The following is a 21,453-nucleotide window of genomic DNA, read 5'->3' as shown; positions in this document are numbered from 1 at the left end:
GAAGGAAAAGTGACACTTCCCTCGCCTTCCAGTTTATTCTCCTGCATTTTAAAACCTCCTCTTTGCCAGTTACCCTTTGGCACGGCTGGTGCGCGAAGATCCTCCGACTAATCTAACTGTGGCGCCTCCTTCCTTTTGGCGTGACGGATTTCGAAAGGATGAGAAGTGGGCGCGTCCACATTGAAATACCATCCCGCTGTTTTTCTTTTTAAAAATTTCATTTTGTAAAAAAAAAAACACCTTTTGAAAGATTTTCCCCTTCATGGGCCCCCTTTGAGCTGAATGGGCCCTGGAACAATGGACTGTCTGTACTTCCAGATCTCCTGCTTATGGGACAACCATGACCTGGATGACTTGAGAGAATCTCTACAGACTTTCTGTACTTGTATTTCACAAAAAGGTCCTTCCTTTTAAAAGCTGGCTCTTTTCCAGCACTACATACCAGTGTAAAGGCTCTGAAGCTGTCCTTCTTCAGTGACAGGGTACCCGGTGATAACCTCATCGAATTCCATGAAGAATTCCTCTTCTTCAGCCCAAAAGTCTCCTTCTTGGAGCTGGGATAAAAGTTCAGCGCCCACCACAGGATCCAATTGATTCCATCCTGGCCCTCTGAAAACCAGAAATCACAGTTGAGGATTAATACGGTTTTACAAAACACGAACTGGCTTTTGGGCAGCTTACAATACTATAAATATTGTAAGGTAAAGGCTCGCACATAACTGCTAGACGTTTCTGGCTGTAGGGGGCGTTCATCTCCGTTTCAAAGCCGAAGAGCCAGTGCTGTCCAAAGACGTCTCCGTGGTCATGTGGCCGGCATGACTAAACACCAAAGGCGCGCGGAATGCTGTTCCTTTCCCACCAAAGGGATCCCTATTTTTCTCCTTGCATTTTTTACATGCTTTCGAACTGCTAGGTTGGCAGAAGCTGGGACAAGTAACGGGATGCCACAATCAGCTGTCGGGCGGGCGGCGCATGTGTGTGCGCAGTGTACCATTTCTGGGCGAGTGCTTGCATGCTGGCAGTAATGGTTCGGCGTGCCACTTCCAGCACGCGTGCCATAGGTTCGCCACAACGGCGTTAAGACAATCTGCCACGAACTCTGGGGAAAGGGGATGTGAGAGGGGATCCCGCTCGGGGGAAACCAAAAGTAACGGCTGTATCTCCCTGAGATGCTGCCTCAAGGTCACCCGGATGGGAGAAGAAAGCAGCTGCATACCAACCTACGCTGGACGCGACCGTTCTGAAAACATCTTGTTTTGGACCTGATTGGTCATGAGGGGGTGGCAGGTGGGAGGAGTCAGTGATGGGAGGCATTTAGGGGAGGGAACGTAGGGGTTTCGCCGTGCGATTCTCAGTTCTGGCTCTGCTTGATCGCAATACACTCGACTTCTAATCAAACTATTCCTTTCCCAACGAATGGAGCAAAGGATCGTTTTTACTGAGAGGCTGAAGCAATGGCGGGTCTGACGGAAACACTACGGTAGATGCTGGAGCCGACATGCCGGCCCACTCACCCTTCCCTCCAGGGGCCCTTCCAGCAGCGCCTCCCCCAGGGATTCCGGATTCGCAGAAGGATGGTCTCTTTCCGGGATACCTTGGAAAGGTCCTGCATGTCAACCACGATGAAGGCGTGGAACTCTCCCAGTTGGCTTGTCCCTGGAGTGCAGAAAAGAGATAACACGGCAGCCACCATTTCATCCAGTTTCCGGGCGCTTAAATTAGGCGACGGAAACTCCTGGGAAGCCCAGGTGAGGATGGTGGGAGGGGCTTCAAAAGAGCAGGAGGGGCTTCAGGGAGGATGATCTCCAGCCACTGACACGACCTGGGCCAGTGATGGGATTCAAAAAATTTTTTACTAACATTTCTGTCGATGTGGCTTGGTGGGCGTGGCAGGGGAAGGATACTGTAAATTCTCCATTCCCTCCGCACCCCACTAACCTGCTTTCCAGCTCTGTTCTCCTGTGCAGGGCAACCAAAGAAGACCCAGCCAATCAGCTGAGACTCGAGAGGTGGAGACTAGATGGGGGAGGGGCCAATCAGAGGTGGTATTTGCCGGTTCTCCGAACTATTCAAAATTTCCACTACTGGTTCTCCAGAACTGTTCAGAACGTGTTGAATGTCACCTCTGCACCTGGCTATGTCCTGATCTGACCTGCTTGGTGGCACCGTGCAGGGAATTTTGTGGGTCCCAATTTGTGCTGGGGTGTCGTAAGCAGAGGTGGTATTCAGCCGGTTCTGACCAATTCTGGAGAACTGGTAGCGGAAATTTTGAGTAGTTCAAAGAATGGCAAATCCCACTTCTGACTGGCCCCATCTATTTTCTGCCTCCCGAGTCCACCAGCTGATCGGCTGGGTCTCCTTTGGTTGCCCTGCAGAGGAGAACAGAGGAGAACAGAGCTGAAAAGCAGGTTAGTGGGTTGGGGAAGGAATGGGGGTTTGCTGCTTTTAAATTGTTTCTAGTGTCTGTCAGCTGTGGATTTCTGTTAATGGTGAAGGGAAGTTAGAGACAGTATAAGGCAGGGGTGTCAAACTGGATTTCTTGGGGGGGGGGACTAGATGAGCATTGTAGTGGCCCAGACCAGGGGGGCAAAGGTGAGATGGGATGAACGCAGTGGTGGGATTCACACTTTTTTCTGTGGGCGTGGCTTGGTGGGAGTGACTGGGGAAGGATAGTGCAAAATCTCCATTTCCACTCCTGGGGGAAGGTTACCGCAAAATCCCCATGCCCTCCCCACCCACTAACCTGCTTTCCAGCTCCATTCTCCTGTGCAGGGCAACCAAAGAAGACCCAACCGATCAGCTGGGACTTGGGAGGCAGAGAATAGATAGGGGCAGGGCCAGTCAGAGGTGGGATTTTCCGTTTCTCTGAACTACTCAAAATTTCCACTACCGGTTCTCTGGAACCAGTCAGAACCGGCTGAATACCATCTCTGGACGAACGGCCTCCTGCAGCAACCTGCCAGCCAAAACGGGCCACAAGCAGCCCCCTGCACACCCCATTTTCGGCCTAGACAACCTCCTAACCCTAACCTGCCAGCCAAAATGGACGACGGGTGGCCCACAGGTGGGCCCCTGTACCCCGTTTTGGCCAGCAGTGTGCTGCAAGCGACTGTCCAGGCCGAAAACATTTTTTACTAGCAGAAGCGCTGCAGGCCGGTCTTTTTTGCTACCATGCTTCTCCAAAAACACAACCCACCTCAATAATAAACCCCACCCTAATTTTCAGGGGTGGGTGGGCCTAATATTAGCCCTACCCCGAAAATAAGTCCAGGGGGATGAGCGTGGCCAGCACGAATGGCGGCATGGGTACAGGTGGGGGGAGGGCAACCGTCCGGCTGGAGTTGCAGCCCACTGGCCCCTTGGGGCAGCGCAAATACCGCTTTTGCCCTTCTCTTACTGGGCGCAGCGCTTCTGTTTCTTGGGCCGCTTCCCCGAAGCCACCAGCTTCCGCGGCCAGCTGCTTTGTTTTTTTTCCCCTCTTTTGGGGAGGCTCGCGGGAGGAAAATGGGGAGGGGGGATTTTGCTGCCTGTCATCCATTCCTCAAGCTCAGGACAGACTGAGGGAAGGATGGCAGGCAGGAAAATTCCCCCTCCCCATTTTCCTCCCATTCACCGAAAAAGCCTCCATTCTGAATGCTGAAGGTTCGGAATGGAGGCGACGGTGCGTCCACAGCGCATCCAGCTCACTGAGTCTGGCCTGCTGTACCTCAAAAAAAGGAAGGCCTCTGTTGTGGTTCACCACCAGCCGGTGCAGACCACAGCAATTATCGGACAGTGTCGACGAAAGGGAGTCTGGAGAGGACTTGGACGAGGGTCCTGCGTCTGATGCAGGAATGGGGCCAGGACCATCTGAGAGTGGGGTGCTGCCTTGGGAGCCTTTGGAGTCTGGCAGCAGCGAGGCAGAGGACCCAGGGGAGCCTGTTCCCAGTGCGCGTATGCGCAGAGCTGCTAGAAGGTGAGAGCAGCTGAAGCAGAAGAGGAGACTCGGGAGGAAGGCTGGGAGGTGATTGCCCCTCCCATAAAGGATAAAAGTCAGACCTCCATGACGAACGCTTTGCGGGAAGCAAAGCAGTTCAATTAGATTCTGAGTCCTTCTTGAAGCTCTGCACTCTGGTTGGTTTTTTTCTGGTACTGTTATAATTAATTTGGATACTTCTGTTTTGGGCAGCATTCTGCAGCACTGACAGGCGTGTGCTTATCTTGGGGAACTGTTTAAGATTAGTTTTGGCTGTGAATGAAAATAATTCCCAGCATTGCAGTAAAATAGGTTTTGCTTTTAAAACAAGTTTGTGTTTAATTACGTTTGACGAAGCCTGGGTCAGAAAAAAACTCCTCAAAAATAAGCCCAAGTGCTTATTTTCTGAGAAACATGGTATTTGGGCCAGATCTAAACATCTCACGGGCTGGATCTGGCTTGTGGGCCTTTAGTTTGTCACCTCTGGGGATACAATATATTTTGACATGAAACTTTCCATAGAACTAACAGCAGGACAATGAGACCGAAGTGGCTCGGTAAAATTCTCCCCTTCCCCCACCTTGCCGTGAACTGAAGACGGAGCAGCTCATGACACATTTCTCCTTCAGGTTCATCAACTGTCTGAACACCGTTTTCTCCAAGACTTTGCCGGCCCGCTCTCGTTCAGGATTTTGGCTCAGGTCTTTCAGTGACCAGCGTTCCGCAAGGCCTCCGGTCAGATCGACGAGGGCATCGGCTACCTGGCCTGCCCAGAGCTGCTCGTAAGATCCATGAACCCTAAAAACAGAAAGATCCAAACACAGTGTCATGCCTCTGTTGGAGTCTGAATCCGAGGAGGAAGATGAACACCTGACAGGGAGTGGGAGTGTGGCTCCGTTGGCTGTGGAGGAAACTGGGGGAGGGCAAAGTCTGGCTGGGCAGAGCAGGGGAGAGGTGGAGCAAGGGAGAGGGAGTTCAGAGGAAGACCCAGGCCCACCCCCTCTTCATTCTAGGCCACGCAGGGAAGAATGGAGAAGAGAGCAACATGGGTTACCTGGCTTACGGGGGAGGAAAGGGCCCTGATTCCTTTAATTAGCCACACCTGGGAATGAAAGTTTAAAAAGAACTGAATGCTGACTGAGGTAGCTGCTGGGAGCAAATGTGAGTTTATCCTGTGTTGTCGTTGCTTATCTGTGTTCCTGGTGCCTTCCCAACCGTGTTGAGTTTATTGCCGCTCCTTCACGTCTGGAATTCCTTCTCTTGCCCTGCTAGACTAATTATCTCATTTTGCCTTGAATTGGACTTATAGTTACAGTTTCTGTTGACGACGTTTTGGACTGAATTTTCTGCAGTCAAAAGCTGTTCCTGGGAGAGTTTTTCTCCAGGCCAGAAGGTAACTAGGACATTGGGAACAAAGTTGCAGATAATAAAGGGACTCCTATGGATTATCTGACTGTGCTGCCTTTGTGCCATGCCCCGGGTCAGCACACACAGCTAGTCCTTGACATACGACCACAACTGAGCCCAACATGTAGGTTGTTAAGCGAGAAATTTGTTAAGTGAGTGCTCCATTTTACAAATTTTTCTTGACCCCTTTGTTAAGTGAATCAATGCTGTTCTTAAATTAGGAACGTGATTGTTAAGTGAATAGGGCTTCCCCCATTGACATTCCTTTTCACAAGGTTACAAAAGGGGATCGTGTGAATCTGGGACACTGCAACCATCATAAATGTGAGTCAGTTGCCAAGCATCTGAATATAAATCACAGGACCATGGGAATGCTGTGATGGTCGTAAGTGAGAACAAACTATGGCAAGAAAAGTCGTAAAATGGGGTAAATCTCAACCTGGGATAATCCGGGTCGTGGTCCAAAAGCAACAAAGTCACAAAAGTAGATAAAATCCCTTTAATACCTCCAACTTGGCCCCCAATGTCCAGTTATCATCGGCTGGAGACAAAACTCACCCAAGAACAGTTTTTAAAGGGAAGAAATTCAGTCTGAACCCAAAGTACATATAAATTATAAAGAAAAACCAACCCAAACCAGGCTGCAGCAATTAATGAGACAGGGCAGCATAAGGAATTGCAGACTTCAAAAGATAACGAAACACACATAGTTGGGAGGACGCCAGAAACCAGATAAGACTTGACAAAGATAATGCACGCTTTGCTTCCAGCAAGGTGTGTGCGCAAACTATCTTTTTAAATCCTGTTTTCCCAGCTGCAGCTAATCAAGGAAATCAGGGCCCTTTTCTCCCCCGTAACCCATGTTGCTCCCTTCTCCGTTCCTCCCTAAATGGTCTAGGATGAAGAGGAGGTGGCCCTGGGTCTTCCTCTGAAGGCCCCGCCGGACTGTGCCCTTCCTCAGTTTCTTCCACAGCCACTGGAGCCACACTCCCACTCCCTGACAGCTGCTCAACCTCCCACTCGGAATCAGATTCCAACAAGGGCATGACGCAACCACTGTTTCACCTAGCCACAGAAATTTTGGGCTCTATTGTGGTCATAAGTCAGGGACCACCTGTAACCAGAGTGACCGTGCCCATCACATACTTGGCGTAGGCTTTCTCCAGCAGGGGAAGCCAAAACACATCTTCCGTCTGGCACTGGGAGAAGCAGAGCTTGCCCCCCAGGCAAGGCAGCCGATCATCGATGGTCACCTCCACCCAGTGGCCAAACTGCCAGATACGGCAAGTGAAACATCCTCGGTATTTCTCATCCTTCCAACTGGGCTGACCTGGAGGTATCACCTGTGATAAGAGAAGAACCCACTCATTGGTACGAATGCAACTGGTCGAAACAGCCGTCAAGTTTCCTAGACTGAAGTGCTTAAGCCAGGGTTCCTCAAACTTTTTAAACAGGGGGCCAATTCCCTCAGACTGTTGGGGGGGGCCCGTATCGCTGGGTGGGTGTGGCTAGGTGGGCATGTGACGGGGTGGGTGTGGCCAATTTAGCAGCCCATTAAAAACACACACACAAATTAAACTTTAATTTGGTACGCTCCTGGGGGTGGAAAGCAGGTTAGTGAAGGGATGTGGCTGCCTTGGGATGTGTGTGAGGGATTTCTGTTTGTGTGTGTGTGTATGTCTTTTTCTCTCTCTCTCTCTCTCTCTCTCCTTCCTTTCTTCCCTTTCTCCCTCCCTCTTTCTCTTTTTCTGGAGGCCAGAGAGGCCAAAAACAGGCCCACTTTTGGCCTTCCCAGCCTCCAGTACCACTCTGCTGCCCAAAAATGTGCCTGTTTTCAGCCTCCTTGGCCCTCAGAGGGTGGGTAGGTGGGGTGATGTGGGCAGGGCAGCCTCATGGTCCGTGGGGGCCGTAGTTTGAGGACCCCAGGCTTAAGCCCTCCCACCCGACCTTTCCGAATATTCCAAGATTCTAGTCCTTACGGAGGCAAAGGGCATTTGAAAATGCACGTCGTTTTTGCACAACAGTGGAAGAACGAAGAGATCCCTACAGATGAAAGTGGAGTTTAAAAAAAAATAGAATGCACAGAGATGTATAGATCAACACTCGAAATAAAAGAGAAGGAAGAAACAGAATATTTTTTTAACATGAAACTCATTTTACCAATGGTTAGTTAACAGAAACAGAAGTTAGAAACTCAAAAGTTTAAGAGAATGACTATTAGGATGGATAAGGATAGGTTTATTAGGATAGGTTTATTAGTATGGATAAGCAAATACAGTTATTATGTGATTATTATCAAGGCTATAATTTCATTTAACTGGAGATTCCTCAGCCGTGACACTTCGGGTGCAGGGATGCAAACGTTATAAGTTTCACTTAGAAATCTCGTACTCGTGAGGACCTGTAGCCCAGATGGCAGGAGAGATTTTACCTTGGTTAGCAGGTATTTGTTTTTCTGCAAAGCGGCACAGGCACAGAGAAACCAGCAATCTCCCAGCATGCCTTGCTTGACCTGCCATTCATGTTGATTGTCTGAAAATAATCGAGGTGAAGAGCAGATCTCCTGAGGGGGAAGAAAAAGAGAATTTAGAGAGGAAACACGCTATGTTTGCAATGTTTTTTTTCCTTTTTTCCTTCCTTCCCTTCCTTCTCTCCTTCTCCTTCCTTTTCTGACCCCCTCTCCCTCCCTTCCTTCTCTCCCACCCTCTCTCCTTCCTTTTCTTCCTCCCTCTCCTTCCTTCCTCTTGTTCCTCCATCCCTCTTTCCTTTCCGCTCCCTCCCTTCCTCCCTCCTTCTCTCTCCCTCCCTCTCCTTTTCTTCCTTTCCTCTTTTCCTCCCTCCCTCTCTCCCTTCCCACTCCTTCCTTTTCTCCCTCTTTCTCTCCCTCTCCCTCCCTCCCTTCTTAAATGTATATGCCGCCTGATTTCCAGCAACTCTTAACAGTTATTACTGATATAGATTTGTTGATATTGTATGTTAGGAATGATAATCACCTAACTGTTGGGTTGGCGATATATAAACCAGGATAGTTATTTAATGTTGTTTAAGAGAATGCTGTAATATTGATTGGCTGAGGTTCCTCCAATGGCCATAAGATGGAGCCAGAAACCTGGTTTGTTCTTGCATTTTTTCTTTTGCGTTTTGCATGATCGTCATTCTGCTTGGATTGCTGTGAGTCTTGCAACTGTTAGCAAACTTCATTTACTGAACTTTGTGTATGATACTGGACTTCGCTTTTGGATTATCCCTGGACTGATACTAACTGCTTTAATTGTGTATGATTTGGACTGTTTGTTGGACTTTGTTTACCCGTTTATTGGAAGTAAAGCCTACATTATACTATTCAGTGTAACTGTGTGCTTGTTGAGTGTTATTCAACACCACTCTCACCTACGTTTCCCTGAGTGCACTCATTCTTCTCACAGGGAATACCTCAACATTGTATTATTACACTGCACTAGCTTCTATACTATTGCTTTTATATACCACTCAGTGTCTCTTTAGAATGAGGCAGTCCGTACATTTTATAAACAAATAGATGAAATAGCAATTAAACTCTTTTCCCATGACTGCGTTCTCAGAGTATTTTCCTCATCTAATGTGGTTTGTTTTTTTTTTTATAAAAAAGCTGGCCAAGAGGTGAAGATGTTTATGCAGTTGAACTATTAAACAAGAAATTAGCCCAGTCAAAACAAGACAGTGGGAACCAAGATTGATCTAGCATTCCAGCTGCAGAGAAAGTTGTTTGTTCGTGTGTGTACAGGGGAGTTGGGGAATTTCCTGAGCTGGAAATTCGAGGAAGACTGAATTCTAGTAAATAGTAAGGTTATCACCACGTTCAATCAAAGGCACTTAGAATTTCTCCTGAAGATTTTGTGCCATACAGGCAACCTTCGCTTTAAAATAGTCCATTCAGTGACCGTTCAAAGTTACAATGGCACTGAAAAAAATGACTTACGCCAGTGGTGGGATTCAAAAAATTGAATTACCGGTTCTGTGGGTGTGGCTTGGTGGGCATGGCAAGGGAAGGCGACTGCAAAATCCCCATTCTCTTTCCACCCCACTAACCTGCTTTCCAGTTGCGTTCTCCTGGGCAGGGCAACCAAAGACCCAGAGAAGAGATAGGGTTGGCGAGGCCAGTCAGAGGTGGTATTGGCCGGTTCTCTAGAACAACTCAAAATTTCTGCTACCGGTTCTCCAGAACTGGTCAGAACAGGCTGAATGCCACCTCTGCTTATGACCAATTTTCACACTTACAATCATTGCCACACCTCCATGTTCATATGATCAAAATTCAGACACTTGGCAACTGACTCATATTTACGACGCTTGCAAGATCCCGGGGTCATGGGATCCCCAATTTGAGACCTTCTATGGGAAAGCCAGATTCACTTAATAACTGTGGGAGGAAACGTCGTAAAACGGGGCAAAATTCACATAACAACTGTCTCTCTTGGTAACAGGGACCTTGGACTCAATTGCGTACCTAAATCAAGGATTCAGGGATATGGGAAGATCTTTGCAGGCACGCATTTCATTTCTACTTTCTAAAATATGGCAGCTTCTTTCAGGCAGCCGTCCAGACAGGAAAGTGCTAGGAATTTAACCCACCATGATTTTCAGAAACAAACCTGAGGTCTCAGCCAGTAAATTTCTCCTTTGAACTGAGCCAACGGTGTAGAACAGTTGAAAAAGAGAGAATCGTCGCTAGCCGGAAACGCAAGGTCCTTGTAGAGGTCTCCTTTCGGATCTGCCAGGACCCCGGTGCCCAGCATCTTTTATAAATCTTCAAGGACCTGCAGCCCCTTCAGAGGCAACTGGGGGCTTGATTTAAATCTGCAAAACATGTTAGGAGGCCAGGAGAGAGAAATTGCTTTAAAATGGTGTTTTAAGAAAGTAGGCTTATATTTGAACAACCCAACATAAAAAAATAGTCTTGATGCAGTTATATTTCATTTTTCCCCCCTCCTTCTCAACATATTTAAAATGTGCTGGCTTTTTTTTTTTTAACTGAAGAAAGCATAGCATAAAATTATAACAGATAGAGGAAGATCAACCAAGAGGAAAACAAAAACAACAGAAACAATAAAGGAGAAAAAGTTTACAGATGCAATTGCAAATTGAACGCCAACCTTGAAATATCCATACTTTGTCCCATTAATACTTAAAGGAAAAATATCGTTAATGCAACAAATAAAAGAATTAATCTGCACAATTTCATCTAATCTTACGAAGCTTCTCCTCCGGAAATACGGAATTGCTAACTAGGGCATACAAAACTTTTGCTAGACCAATACTCAAATTCATCTCATCTGTCGGGAATCCGCACTGTATATCGGACATTAATACATTTGAGCAAGTCCAGGAGTATTTCATGAGAAGAATACTACACTCCTCTGCTCGCAACAGAATACCCTACATCACCAGGCTTGAAATTTTGGGCTTGGATAACCTAGAACTATGCCACCTACGGTTGGACTTAAGCGTGGTACACAAAATTATCTGCTACAATGTCCTATCCGTCAATGACTACTCCAGCTTCAACCACAACAATACAACAGCACACAACAGATACAAACTCAATGTAAACCGCTCCAAACTTGATTGCAGAAAGTACGACTTCAGCAACAGAGCGGTCAATGCCTGGAATGCACTACCTGACTCTGTTGTTACATCCTCAAACCCCGACTCCTTTAATCTCAAACTATCCACTATTGACTTCACCTCATTCCTAAGAGGTCAGTAAGGGGTGTGCATAAGCGCACAATCATGCCTCCCATCCCTGTCCTATTGTCCTGATTTATTCTTACCTATTTCCTGTATTCTTACACATGTTTATACTTATACCTATTATCTTGTAAGCGATTTGACAAATCAAATAAATAAAAGTTTCAGAAAAGTGGTCTATCAATGATCATGGGCCTTGCCTCAAAAATCGATGTTTCTTAAACTTAGCAGTCTGTCTCAACCGACAGTGGTGGATTCTGGGAATTGAAGCCCGTCCATCTTAAAGTGGCCAAGTGTGAGAAACGTTGCACTAAATCAGAGGTCTCCAAACTTGGCAACTTTAAGACTTATGGACTTCAACTCCCAGAATTCTCCAGCCAGCTGGCTGGAGAATTCTGGGAGTTGAAGTCCATAAGTCTTAAAGTTGCCAAGTTTGGGGACCCCTGTACTAAATTTGACATTCTAGGCTCAAGACACCTTGTTCCTGCCTTAAGAGTAGAAACAAACTAGATGTGAACTTCCCAGTAGGATGTTATTTATTTATTAAATTTATTGGTGGCCCATCTCATTTCAAAGCAACTTCAAGGATATGGCCGGGGGGTTTGTTAAAATAGAAATTTGGTCTACTTTAAAAAAAAAACCTTCCTAGCAATACAGGTAATTCCTCAACTTGCAACAGTTCGATTGGCGACCAAGTTACGACGACGGCACTAAAAAAAAAGGTAATTTATAACCGTTTCTTACACTTACAGCCATTGCAGCATCCCTAGGGTCACATGACCAACATTTGGCTGCTTGGCAACTGGTTCATATTTATGACGGTCACAAGGTCCTAGGACCACGGGGGTCACCCTTTTTCCATCTTCTGGCAAGCACAATCAATGGGGCAATTCACTTAACAACCGTGGCGAGAAAGCTGGCAATATGGGGCAAAACTCATTTCACAACTGTCTCTCTTAGCAACAGAAAGGTTGGGCTCACTTTTGGTCGTATGTCGAGGACTACTTGTATTTAAAAGAGGGGGGTAAACCACGTTCTTGACATCCCCTTTTAAAATTGCAAATGTATTTTAGATTCCACTCCAGGGGGGAGCTATGTGCTTTTTCGTTTCTTAAGAGTCCGCTGATTGAATGGCACCTTCTGGTACATACAGGTGAGCCAATTTGCTTACCATGTTGGTCCTCTCTTTTCGTCCGCTGCAGTTGCTAAACTCTCCAGACAACCCAGCTACATTCTGATTAATCGACAAATGGAGCAGATAGACGAGGCTGCGGGTAAAACACAATTCATAACCAATCAAAATCAGAAAGAGGGGGGGAGGGAGAGAGTAAGAGAGAGAGAAGAAGAAGGAGGAGGAGAGGGGGAGGAGGAAGAGAGGAGGAAGAGGAAGAAGAGGAGGAAGAGGAAGAAGAAGAGGAGGAGGAAGAGGAAGAGAAATATTTGGCTGGAAATATTCATTGGAGAAATGGTAGGGCTGCTCAAAGACTTTGATGGGAATGGCCACAGGTGCCTGACCATTAAATCATCAACATCACCATTCTCAAACTTTGCTTGTTCTGTCAATGTGGCTCCTAGATCTTTAAGCGACCCGGCTCAACCCATGATTGTGGGAATGCAGCCAACAACCAGGGACTCCCAACTTTGGGGACAGAGCCACCAACCGAATAACAGAAAAGAAGTAGGCAGAATAACAGAATAGCAGAGTTGGAAGGGACCTCAGAGGTCTTCTAGTCCAGCCCGCTGCTCAAGCAGGAGACCCTATACCATTTCACACAAAGTGGCTGTCCGGTCTCTTCTTAAAAGTCTCCAGTGATGAAGCGCCCACAACTTCTTGAGGGAAGCCCTTCCACTCAATCAACACAACTCAAAATCTGGGGCTGTTTTGCAGAATTCGGGGCCATTTATGAATCAAGACCTGTGCCACCCTGGCCGCAGGTGCCTTTGCTCCTTCTGGCAGCAAACCTCCCCTGCATGGCAGTGTGATGAACCGGGGCGTGGCACAGAGGCAAAACAGTCACAAAAGTATGAAGAGTCCCTTCAGTGCCTCCAATTTTGCCCCCAATGTCCAGGTTACCTTCAGCTGGAGAAAAAACTCTCCCAGGAAATCCAGTCCTAAAACAAAGTACATACAAACTGTAAATAAAAATCCAGACAAACCACGCTGCCGCAATTAACTGGACAGGGCAGGTGAAGGAATTGCAGACATCAAAGGCCAGCAAAACACACACAGTTGGGAAGACACCAGGAACCCAGATAAGCCTTGATAATACCAGATAATTCACGATTTGCTCTCAAGTTTGCTGTGCGCAACTTCCCCTTTTAAACACTGTGTTCCCAGCTACAGCTAATGAAGGGACACAGGGCCCTTTCCTCCCCCGTAAGCCATGAAACTCACATTGCTCCCTTCTCCCAGGGATAAAGAGGGGGTTGACCTCCCTTGCTCCACCTCTCCCTTGCTCTGCCCAGCTGGACTTTGCCCTTCCCCAGTTTCTTCCACATCCACCAGAGCCACACTCCCACTCCCTGTTAGCTGCTCGGCCTCCCCCTCCGAATCAGATTCCGACAAGGGCACGACAGGCAGAATCAGAAGCCAGATTTGGTTGCTGGAATTGGGTAAGTCTAGTTTAATGAAAAGAAGGACCAAGGGAGACATGATAGCAGTCTTCTAATATTTGAAGAAGAGGGGAGGTCAAGCTTTTCTCCAAAGCACCTGAGGGCGGGACAAGAAGCAATGGATGGAAACTCATCAAGAAGAGAAGCAACCTAGAACTGAGGAGGAATTTCCTGACCGTGAGGGCAGTTGGAACTCCTTGCCACCAGAAATTGGGGCTGTCCCATCACTGGAGGCTTTGAAGAAAGAGAGATTGGACAGCCATTTGTTTCAAAGGGTACTATAGGGTATTCCTGCCTGAGCAAGCAGGGGGCTGGACTAGAAGACCTCCAGGGTCCCTCCCGACTCGGTTATTTTGTTATTTCCTTCGGTCAGCAAGCGTCCCTGCTGCTGATTCGCGGCCAAGGGCCCCTCTGGTCCGCATCCCATCTCTGCTGTGCCGCTCGCCAGGGTTGGATCCCGCCATCCCGTAAGGATAGACTGCTCCTGGGCAAGGAGGCTCTCTTAGGGGACGCGCATCTTCCGCGGCTTCTGAAGCCTCTGCTTGCATCTCTTTCGAAGCACCCCCCGCCCGGCCATGCCCGACCCCTCCTTCAACCCCTTCTCCCTCCTCTCCGGCTTCACAGGCAGACAAAGCTCGCGGCTCCCTTCCCGTCCCCACGCCCACCTCCCCCCAAAACCGCGGCAGAGGGGTCCCCTCTCTCTCCAGGCGGACCCAGAGACGGCGCGATTCGCACCGGCGCAGCCTTGGATGCCGCCGCCGCCGCCGATCTCGAACACCGGCCGCGTATCTGTCCAAGGCACCACCTTGGGCGACTAGCGAACTACCGCTCCCAGCATGCAGCGGGAGCGAGGAGCCGCCCAGGTTCCCAGCATCCTTTGCCCCGGAGAAGAACTACGTCTCCCAGCAGCCCCTGGGAGCCCGCCTCCCCACCGGATAGGCTGGGAAGCGGGAACTCCCGCTTGCTTTTGCCAGGACTTTACTCGGGCGTAGTGCGCAGGCGCAGGCGATGCCCGCCTCTCAATATCCGTCGCCGCTGTTGTATGGCTGCACGTGGCCGTTTCCCACCAGCTGCCCACCGCTCTCCCCCCCACACCTCAGGGAGGGCGAGGAACTCCCCCCAATGCAGTATAGTCCTCGACTTACGACTGTTCATTTAGTGACGGTTCAAAATTGCAATGACACAGAAGAGAGTGACGTGAGGCTGCCTTTCATCCCCATTATTACAGCGTCCGAATGGTCACACGAGCAAAATTTGGGTGCTTGGCAACTTGTATTTATGAGAGTTACAACCCCTTGGGGTCACTATTTGTGGCCTTCCAAGCCGGCTTAACACATTTCTCATTTAGCAACATAAATTTTGGGCTCAACTGTGGTTGTTAAGTTGAGGGCTACCTGTATGCCAACTTTGCAAACCCCTTAAGAGTGCTGGAAGGCACTGCAAAGCAGTAAGAGTATTGCTCTTCCTTCTTTCCTCTCTCTCTTCTACCTTCCTTTCCTCCCTTACTCCCGCCAGCCAGCCATTTCCTGCAGGCTAATTCACTGCTCACTGCCAGGAGTTTGATTCTGACCAGCTCATGGTTGACTCAGCCTTCCGCCCTTCTGAGGTCGGTAAAATGAGGACCCAGATGGTTGGGGCAAGAGGCTGACTCTGTAAACTGCTTAAGGAGGGCTGTGAAGCACTGTGAAGTAGCATATAAATCTTAAGTGCTGTTGCCCTTCCTTCCTGCCTCCCTCCCTCCTTCCTGTCTCCTTCTCTTGTTCCTTTCTTTCTTTCTTCCTGCCTCCCTTCTTCCTTGCATTGTTCCTTCCTTCCTTCGCTCCTTCTGCCCTCCCCCCCTTCTATGGTGGCGCAGTGGTTAGAATGCAGTATTGCAGGCAAACTCTGCTCACTGCCAGCGATTCGATCTTGACTGGCTCAAGGTTGACTCAGCCTTCCGCCCTTCTGCGGTCTGTAAAATGAGGACCTGGATGGTTGGGGCCAAGAGGTTGACTCCGCAAACTGCTTAGAGGGCTGGAAAGCACTATGAAGCAGTATATAAGTCTAAGTGCTATTGCTATTGCCTCATTTCAGTTCAGCTTTACTTCCAACAGTGGCGGAGTCTTTATCATGAAGAGGATCCAAATCTTTGGGGCAGAAAGTGGGGGCTGCACCCAACTTACACCTCAAGTGATGTGCATTGTGTATTGTATTGCCATGTGAAAGAAAAGCTTTTAAAAATGTTGCTTTGAAACAATAGTTGGGGGGAAAAAAAACCTCACGCAATGAGTTTTTTTTAACATGGAGTCAGGGTTGTCCATGACAGGTCAGAAAAGTCAAGATGGCTGCCACACAACACCCCCACCCTTTCTACAAGCATGGCTGCAGCAGCTCTGTTTCAGCAAGGTTTTGCTTCCCTTGACTTACAGTTCATTTAGTGACTGTTACAAGGACACTGGGGAAAAAAGGGACTTACCATTTTTCACATTTACGACCATTACAGCATCCCCGTGGTCACAAGACAATACTTGGCAACTGACTCATACTTATGATGGACACGTGATCCCCAGCGGACAAGCCAAGTCAATGAGGAAGCCCGATTCACTTAACAACTGGGTTACTTAACAACTGCAGTGATTCACTTAACCACTGTGGCAAGAAAGGTCGTAAAATGGGGCAAAACTCACTGTCTTGTTTAGCAGCAGAAAGTTTGGCCTCAATTGTGGTCGTAAGTCAAGAACTACCTGTAACGTCCTTGTTGATACCGTCAACGGCTAAGGGGAGGAAAAACCACAAAACCTCCCAAAGTCACAAACATTAGTTTAATTCAACATTTATAAGTGATGTTATTGTAAGGCATCCAGGTTCATCTCCAAGGAATTTCCACCCTGGTTGCATACATTCTCCTGGAAAATAGAAATAAAAACGCAGGATAACACAGCTTAGGAGTGCAGAAAGGGGTGTAGTGGTTGCAGTCTCAGCCAGACTGGAGCAGGTGTCAAAAGTGCTGCCAATCAAAACACCTTAAAACGGGGAAGACGAGAGCGCCCTGCAACGTTTCCAAGTAACGGAGGAATCCCGGAGCTGCTACGCCAAATGATCACAACCCAACTCAAGCAACTTTGGAGCCCGACTTCGTTATTGCTTGTCCTCCTTTTGTCCGAAGCCCCAAAATCGCTCCAGGTGAAAAGTTACTTCAGATATTTCAAGGGAAACGGAGCCGAGGACATGGAAACAGACAATTTAAGCACCTTTGTGAACCAGTTTTCACAAAGTAGGAGGCAGAGGACAAGCAGCCCTCTCTGCCAGAGCTGGACACAGAGTGGTATCTGCCCATCTTTTCTGGGACACAGAATAAATATTCCTCTTGAACAAGGGAGGTACACACAGAAAGAAATCCCAGAGTTGCTTTGGTAAAACACGTGAAAGGGGTTGTGTGAGCTCAGGTATGCAGGGAAAAGGGACAAACCCAAAAGCATGTGAAGACAGAAGTCAGTGGGTTTACAGCAGCCTCAGGACAGGCGTTTTGTGTTGTTGGGTTTTTTGTTTTGTTGCAAAAAAGATTTTAACACCCCTATTTTACCTGTTGTGGAAAGGAAATAACGACATTGCACGGTTGCATTTGGTGACTGGCCACAGACATACCTGTGGCCCAATCTTTGAAGGCCTTCCCGTCCCGGCTGGGCAGTCTGTGCCTACTATACCGTTAACCGTTGGGGCTTGCTGGTCTCCGAGGAAAGCAAAGCAGTGTTAACACCCACGTTAACACCCCCCCACCCCCAAGGGTTGGCTTCTCCACCCACTCCTCCCCATCTCTATAAAGCCTGCTGTGCGCCGACACCTTCGGCCTGTGAATCACACCCAAATCTCTTTTTAACCTCTGACCCATTTTCCACCGTTTTCCTGAAATCGAGAGACCGCTTGGAAGAAACGTTTCATTCGTTAGGGCTCCGGGCCACAAGTGCAGCAGCGTACAGCGGGACCAATCCCGACTTCCACGTTTACCATGATCCTGATCAGTTTTTTGTTCTGCAGCCTGGGACCAGGGAGGATTCTGCCTCCTTCCAAGGCTTGGAAAGCGAGTGCTGGTAACGCGCTTTTGTTGGCAGACACACAAAAGGAAATCTGATGTTCACATTCATGATGCAATGAGGCTAAACAGTCACTTGCTCCCAGTCGCTGCTTAAGAGTTAGAAAAAGATGTATCCCTGATATCTCGCTGTGCCTAGGGGCTCAGGCACCTGAAGGCACGATGTACACGCGGGGAGGGATTTTAAAAAGGAAAAATCCCCACCCCCCACCCCCACCCCACCCCAGCAGTGCCACCAAGGGCAAGAGAGCGCAGTCCCAGCTTGGCGTTCTGGCTGGCCCTTCCAGCTTTCCAAGGTCCAGCGTCAGCTAAGCAGACACGTTGACGTCCCTGAGTGAAACGGCGCCGTGCGCGCCTCCTCTGTCCTCCAGCTCGGTGCCCGGAGGGTCCGCCACCACGGCTGCCGTCTCCGTGGCGAGAAGTGGTGGGTTCAAGCCCTGGGTCAGGATCTGATGAATGGTTTTCCGCAGGTTCGGGTGGAGCTGGGTCTGGGTCTGTAAAAAAACATCTAGGGCGAAGGATTTGAGGGTGCTGGTACAGAGATCCTCGTACAAGGGGATCGTGTACATGCGGGACATCTGTAATACAAGCAGAAGGAGCCCCGGGTCATCCCAAGAGACGCGTATCGAATCTGGTTGCTGTAGTAACAGAAACCTGGGACTAGCGACCAGTAGTCAAAGGCTACATTTATCCTAAAATTCCTGCTGATTCTCCCAACCAAAGCTCCTTATTGGTATCCTATGGCTATTATTAAGTGTTGTACCTTATGATTCTTGACTCTTGACGAATGTATCTTTTCTTTTATGTACACTGAGAGCATTTGCACCAAGACAAATTCCGTGTGTGTCCAATCACACTTGACCAATAAAGAATTTTATCTATCTTTTCTGTCATAAGGTAATAAAGCTGGCATACCTGAAACCTGAAACCTCTCTGCTGCCACCTAGTGGACAACAACACCCCGAGGAAAAACAGGGAAACATACAAGTCAGTCCTTAACCTACAACGGCTCATTCAGTGACCACTTGAAGTCACAATGGCACCGAAGCGGTACTAGGACTGTTGGATCATCTCCATGGTCCTATCATCGACATTCAGGTGCTTGGCAACTGGTATGTATTTATGTCGGTTGCATGGCTGTCGTTCGTATCCCTGCCCTTCTGTTGATAGAGGGCTGTTCAATTTTGACATACATGGCCTCTTTGACCCCTCTGTCAAATCTCTCTGTCCAAAAGGTGGACTTTGCTGTCTTCAAAAGACTGGTTTTTGTCTTTTAAATGCAAATGGACTGCTGAATCTAGTAAACAGAGGGGGAGGAATACCACATCATCTGTCTCCAATCTACAACACAGTTCTTTCAGCAGTTCCAAGAAGGCTCCACACCAATTTGCACTACTCAGGTGACCCTGAGGACACAGATAAACCTCCAAGTGGCCTCAACTACCCTTTAAAAGGATGCAAATGACCAGCTTTTCTGCAAAGAGTATAAATCGTTCCATTCCCCATCATCCTGTCAGAGCTGAAGAAGCTTCTTGGATGAGAAGTAAAACGTCCTCAAAAAAAACAACAACCAGAAAGTCCAGTTGCCTCTTGAAAAAAAAAAAAAAAAAGCACCTTTGGGACAATCATGACCTGGATGACTAAGAATCTCTACAATTTGGGATGGACACCCTTTGAATAGTGTGGGAGTAGGAATGGATTTCCAGAGGAAAAAATTGCAGACTAGAGGAACCATTTGCACCATTCAGGTGACCCTGGGGACACAGACAAACCTCCAAGTGGCCTCAGTGATTCTCTAAAAGGATGCAAGTGACCAGCTTTTCTGCAAGGAATATAAATCCTTCCCTTTCCCATCCTCTAGTCAGAGCTGAAGAAGCTTCTTGGATGAGAAGTGAAATGTCTTTAAAACAAAACAAAACAGAACGACCGGTTGCCTCTTGGAAAAAAAAGTACCTTTGAGACAACCATGACCCGGATGACTGAGAATTGCCATAAACTTTTGGGCTCAATTATGGTTCTAAGTCGAGGACCACATGTATTTGCACATGGTCCTTCCATTCCACTACCTTGGCTAACAAGTACCAAACAATTATTAAGATATTTAATAGCTGGAGCAGTGAAGGATTGGACCGTGAGTAAGAACACACACTTATAGCTAATTGGCTAAAGAGAGCGGGCCACTGCATGAGGGAATCTGAGCTGTGATTGGCTGCTGTGAGAGTGAAGGGGAAGTTTCCTTATTTCCCGCCTTTTTCCCTGTGTGTGCGCTCTCTGCGATTTACCTCATGATGCCCGTGCTATGCTGATTTACCTGACGATGTTCCTGTTTGCCTATCTTATTTACTGTAAAAAATCAATCAGAATAGAGCTGGAAGGGACCTTGGAGGCCTTCTAGTCCAATCCCCTGCTCAAGCAGGAGATCCTATACCATTTCAGACAAGTCCAGTCTCTTCTTAAAAATCTCCAATGATAAGAGCACCCACAACTTGTGGTGGCAAGCTGTTCCACTGGTTAATTGTTCTGTTAGGAAGTTTCTCCTTAATTCCAGGTTACTTCTCTCCTTGATTAGTTTCCATCTGTTGCTTCTTGCCCTGCCCTCTGGTGCTTATATCTATACCTCCATATGTCTGTCTGTCTGTAAAATGTCCATCTAGTCAGTCAGTCAGTCAGTCAGTCAGTCAGTCAGTCTGCCTGCCTGCCTGCCTGCCTGCCTGCCTGCCTATCTATCTATCTATCTATCTATCTATCTATCTATCTATCTATCTATCTATCTATCTATCTATCTCTATCTAACTCTATCATCTCTATCTCTATCTATCCTCTTTATCTATCTATCATCTATATCTATCATTTATCTATCTAATCTATCATCTATCATCTATCTATCTATCTATCTATCTCTCTATATCTATCTAACTCTATCATCTCTATCTATCTCTATCTCTCTATCCTCTTTATCTATCATCTATCATCTATCTAATCTATCATCTATCTAATCTATCTATCTATCTATCTATCTATCTATCTATCTATCTATCTATCTATCTATCTATCATCTACACACACACACACACACACACACGTGATATATTTATTTATATAACATTGGTTGTTGTCAGTGTCTCTAACTCCATTTGGACCCCGGCTTCGCAATTTCCTGACAAACATCTATTCCTACATCAGAGCTTCCTGTATCTTTGTGCATCAACTGGTTTCCCGCCCTAAATCTCACACCCTGAGCAGCACCAAGCTTTTCAACCCAGCAACTGGTACCTGGTTTTCCAAGAAGCGACGGACTTTGTGAATGTCAGGATAGTAATCGTTGCGGACAATGATCTGCAGCCAACGGATACGAATCTCGGCATTCATGTTTTCCAGCTGGGCCGAGTAGCATTCGGACAACTTCGTTACCACCTCTGGGGAAGACAACATTTATCTCGTTTGCTTTTAATTCAATTTGGAGGCCATCCAATTCTTCAACGACTCTGGATGGTGCACGTGTGCGTGTGCCGATTAAAAATTTCTGGAAAGTCATTAAGGTGGAAACAATATGGATCTCATTCCAGAGGACAGGCACCTGCTCAGTGAAATAACACTTTCTGACGACCCTGCGACTAACCTCACTGGACAGCCAGAAATAACTTATAAAAAGAAAATTTATGTAGCTCAAGAGTTGAAATTG

At 47.6% G+C, this 21,453-nt stretch overlaps 2 protein-coding genes across 3 annotated transcripts in view; both read right to left on the bottom strand.

The window, feature by feature from the left end:
* Positions 1-14,545, bottom strand: part of CAPN10 (calpain 10) — a 32,534-nt gene extending 17,989 nt beyond the window's left edge. The window contains exons 1-8 of one of the 2 annotated variants that reach the window (XM_026721746.2): positions 14,438-14,545; positions 12,261-12,357; positions 9,994-10,198; positions 7,794-7,925; positions 6,509-6,705; positions 4,536-4,753; positions 1,515-1,656; positions 443-609 (exon numbers count right to left, since the gene is read on the bottom strand). In XM_026721746.2, the coding sequence (XP_026577531.1) occupies positions 443-609; positions 1,515-1,656; positions 4,536-4,753; positions 6,509-6,705; positions 7,794-7,925; positions 9,994-10,137 (1,000 nt within the window). In that variant the 5' untranslated portion in view covers positions 10,138-10,198; positions 12,261-12,357; positions 14,438-14,545. Of the gene's footprint in view, positions 1-442; positions 610-1,514; positions 1,657-4,535; positions 4,754-6,508; positions 6,706-7,793; positions 7,926-9,993; positions 10,199-12,260; positions 12,358-13,163; positions 13,223-14,437 lie in introns of those variants that run through there. The other variant, XM_087933653.1, reaches the window with a different exon arrangement.
* Positions 14,546-16,484: 1,939 nt separating this feature from the next.
* Positions 16,485-21,453, bottom strand: part of RNPEPL1 (arginyl aminopeptidase like 1) — a 31,242-nt gene continuing 26,273 nt past the window's right edge. The window contains 2 exon segments of the mRNA XM_026721742.2: positions 16,485-18,349; positions 21,045-21,187. Coding sequence (XP_026577527.2) covers positions 18,080-18,349; positions 21,045-21,187 — 413 coding nt within the window. The 3' untranslated portion in view covers positions 16,485-18,079.

This window comes from Pseudonaja textilis, chromosome 4 (assembly GCF_049901715.1).
Source record: "Pseudonaja textilis isolate UNSWEBS1 chromosome 4, rPseTex1.2, whole genome shotgun sequence".
Taxonomy (NCBI): Eukaryota; Metazoa; Chordata; class Lepidosauria; order Squamata; family Elapidae; genus Pseudonaja; species Pseudonaja textilis.
The sequence above is the reverse complement of the archived record's forward strand: the minus strand, read 5'-3'. Positions and strand labels throughout refer to the sequence as shown.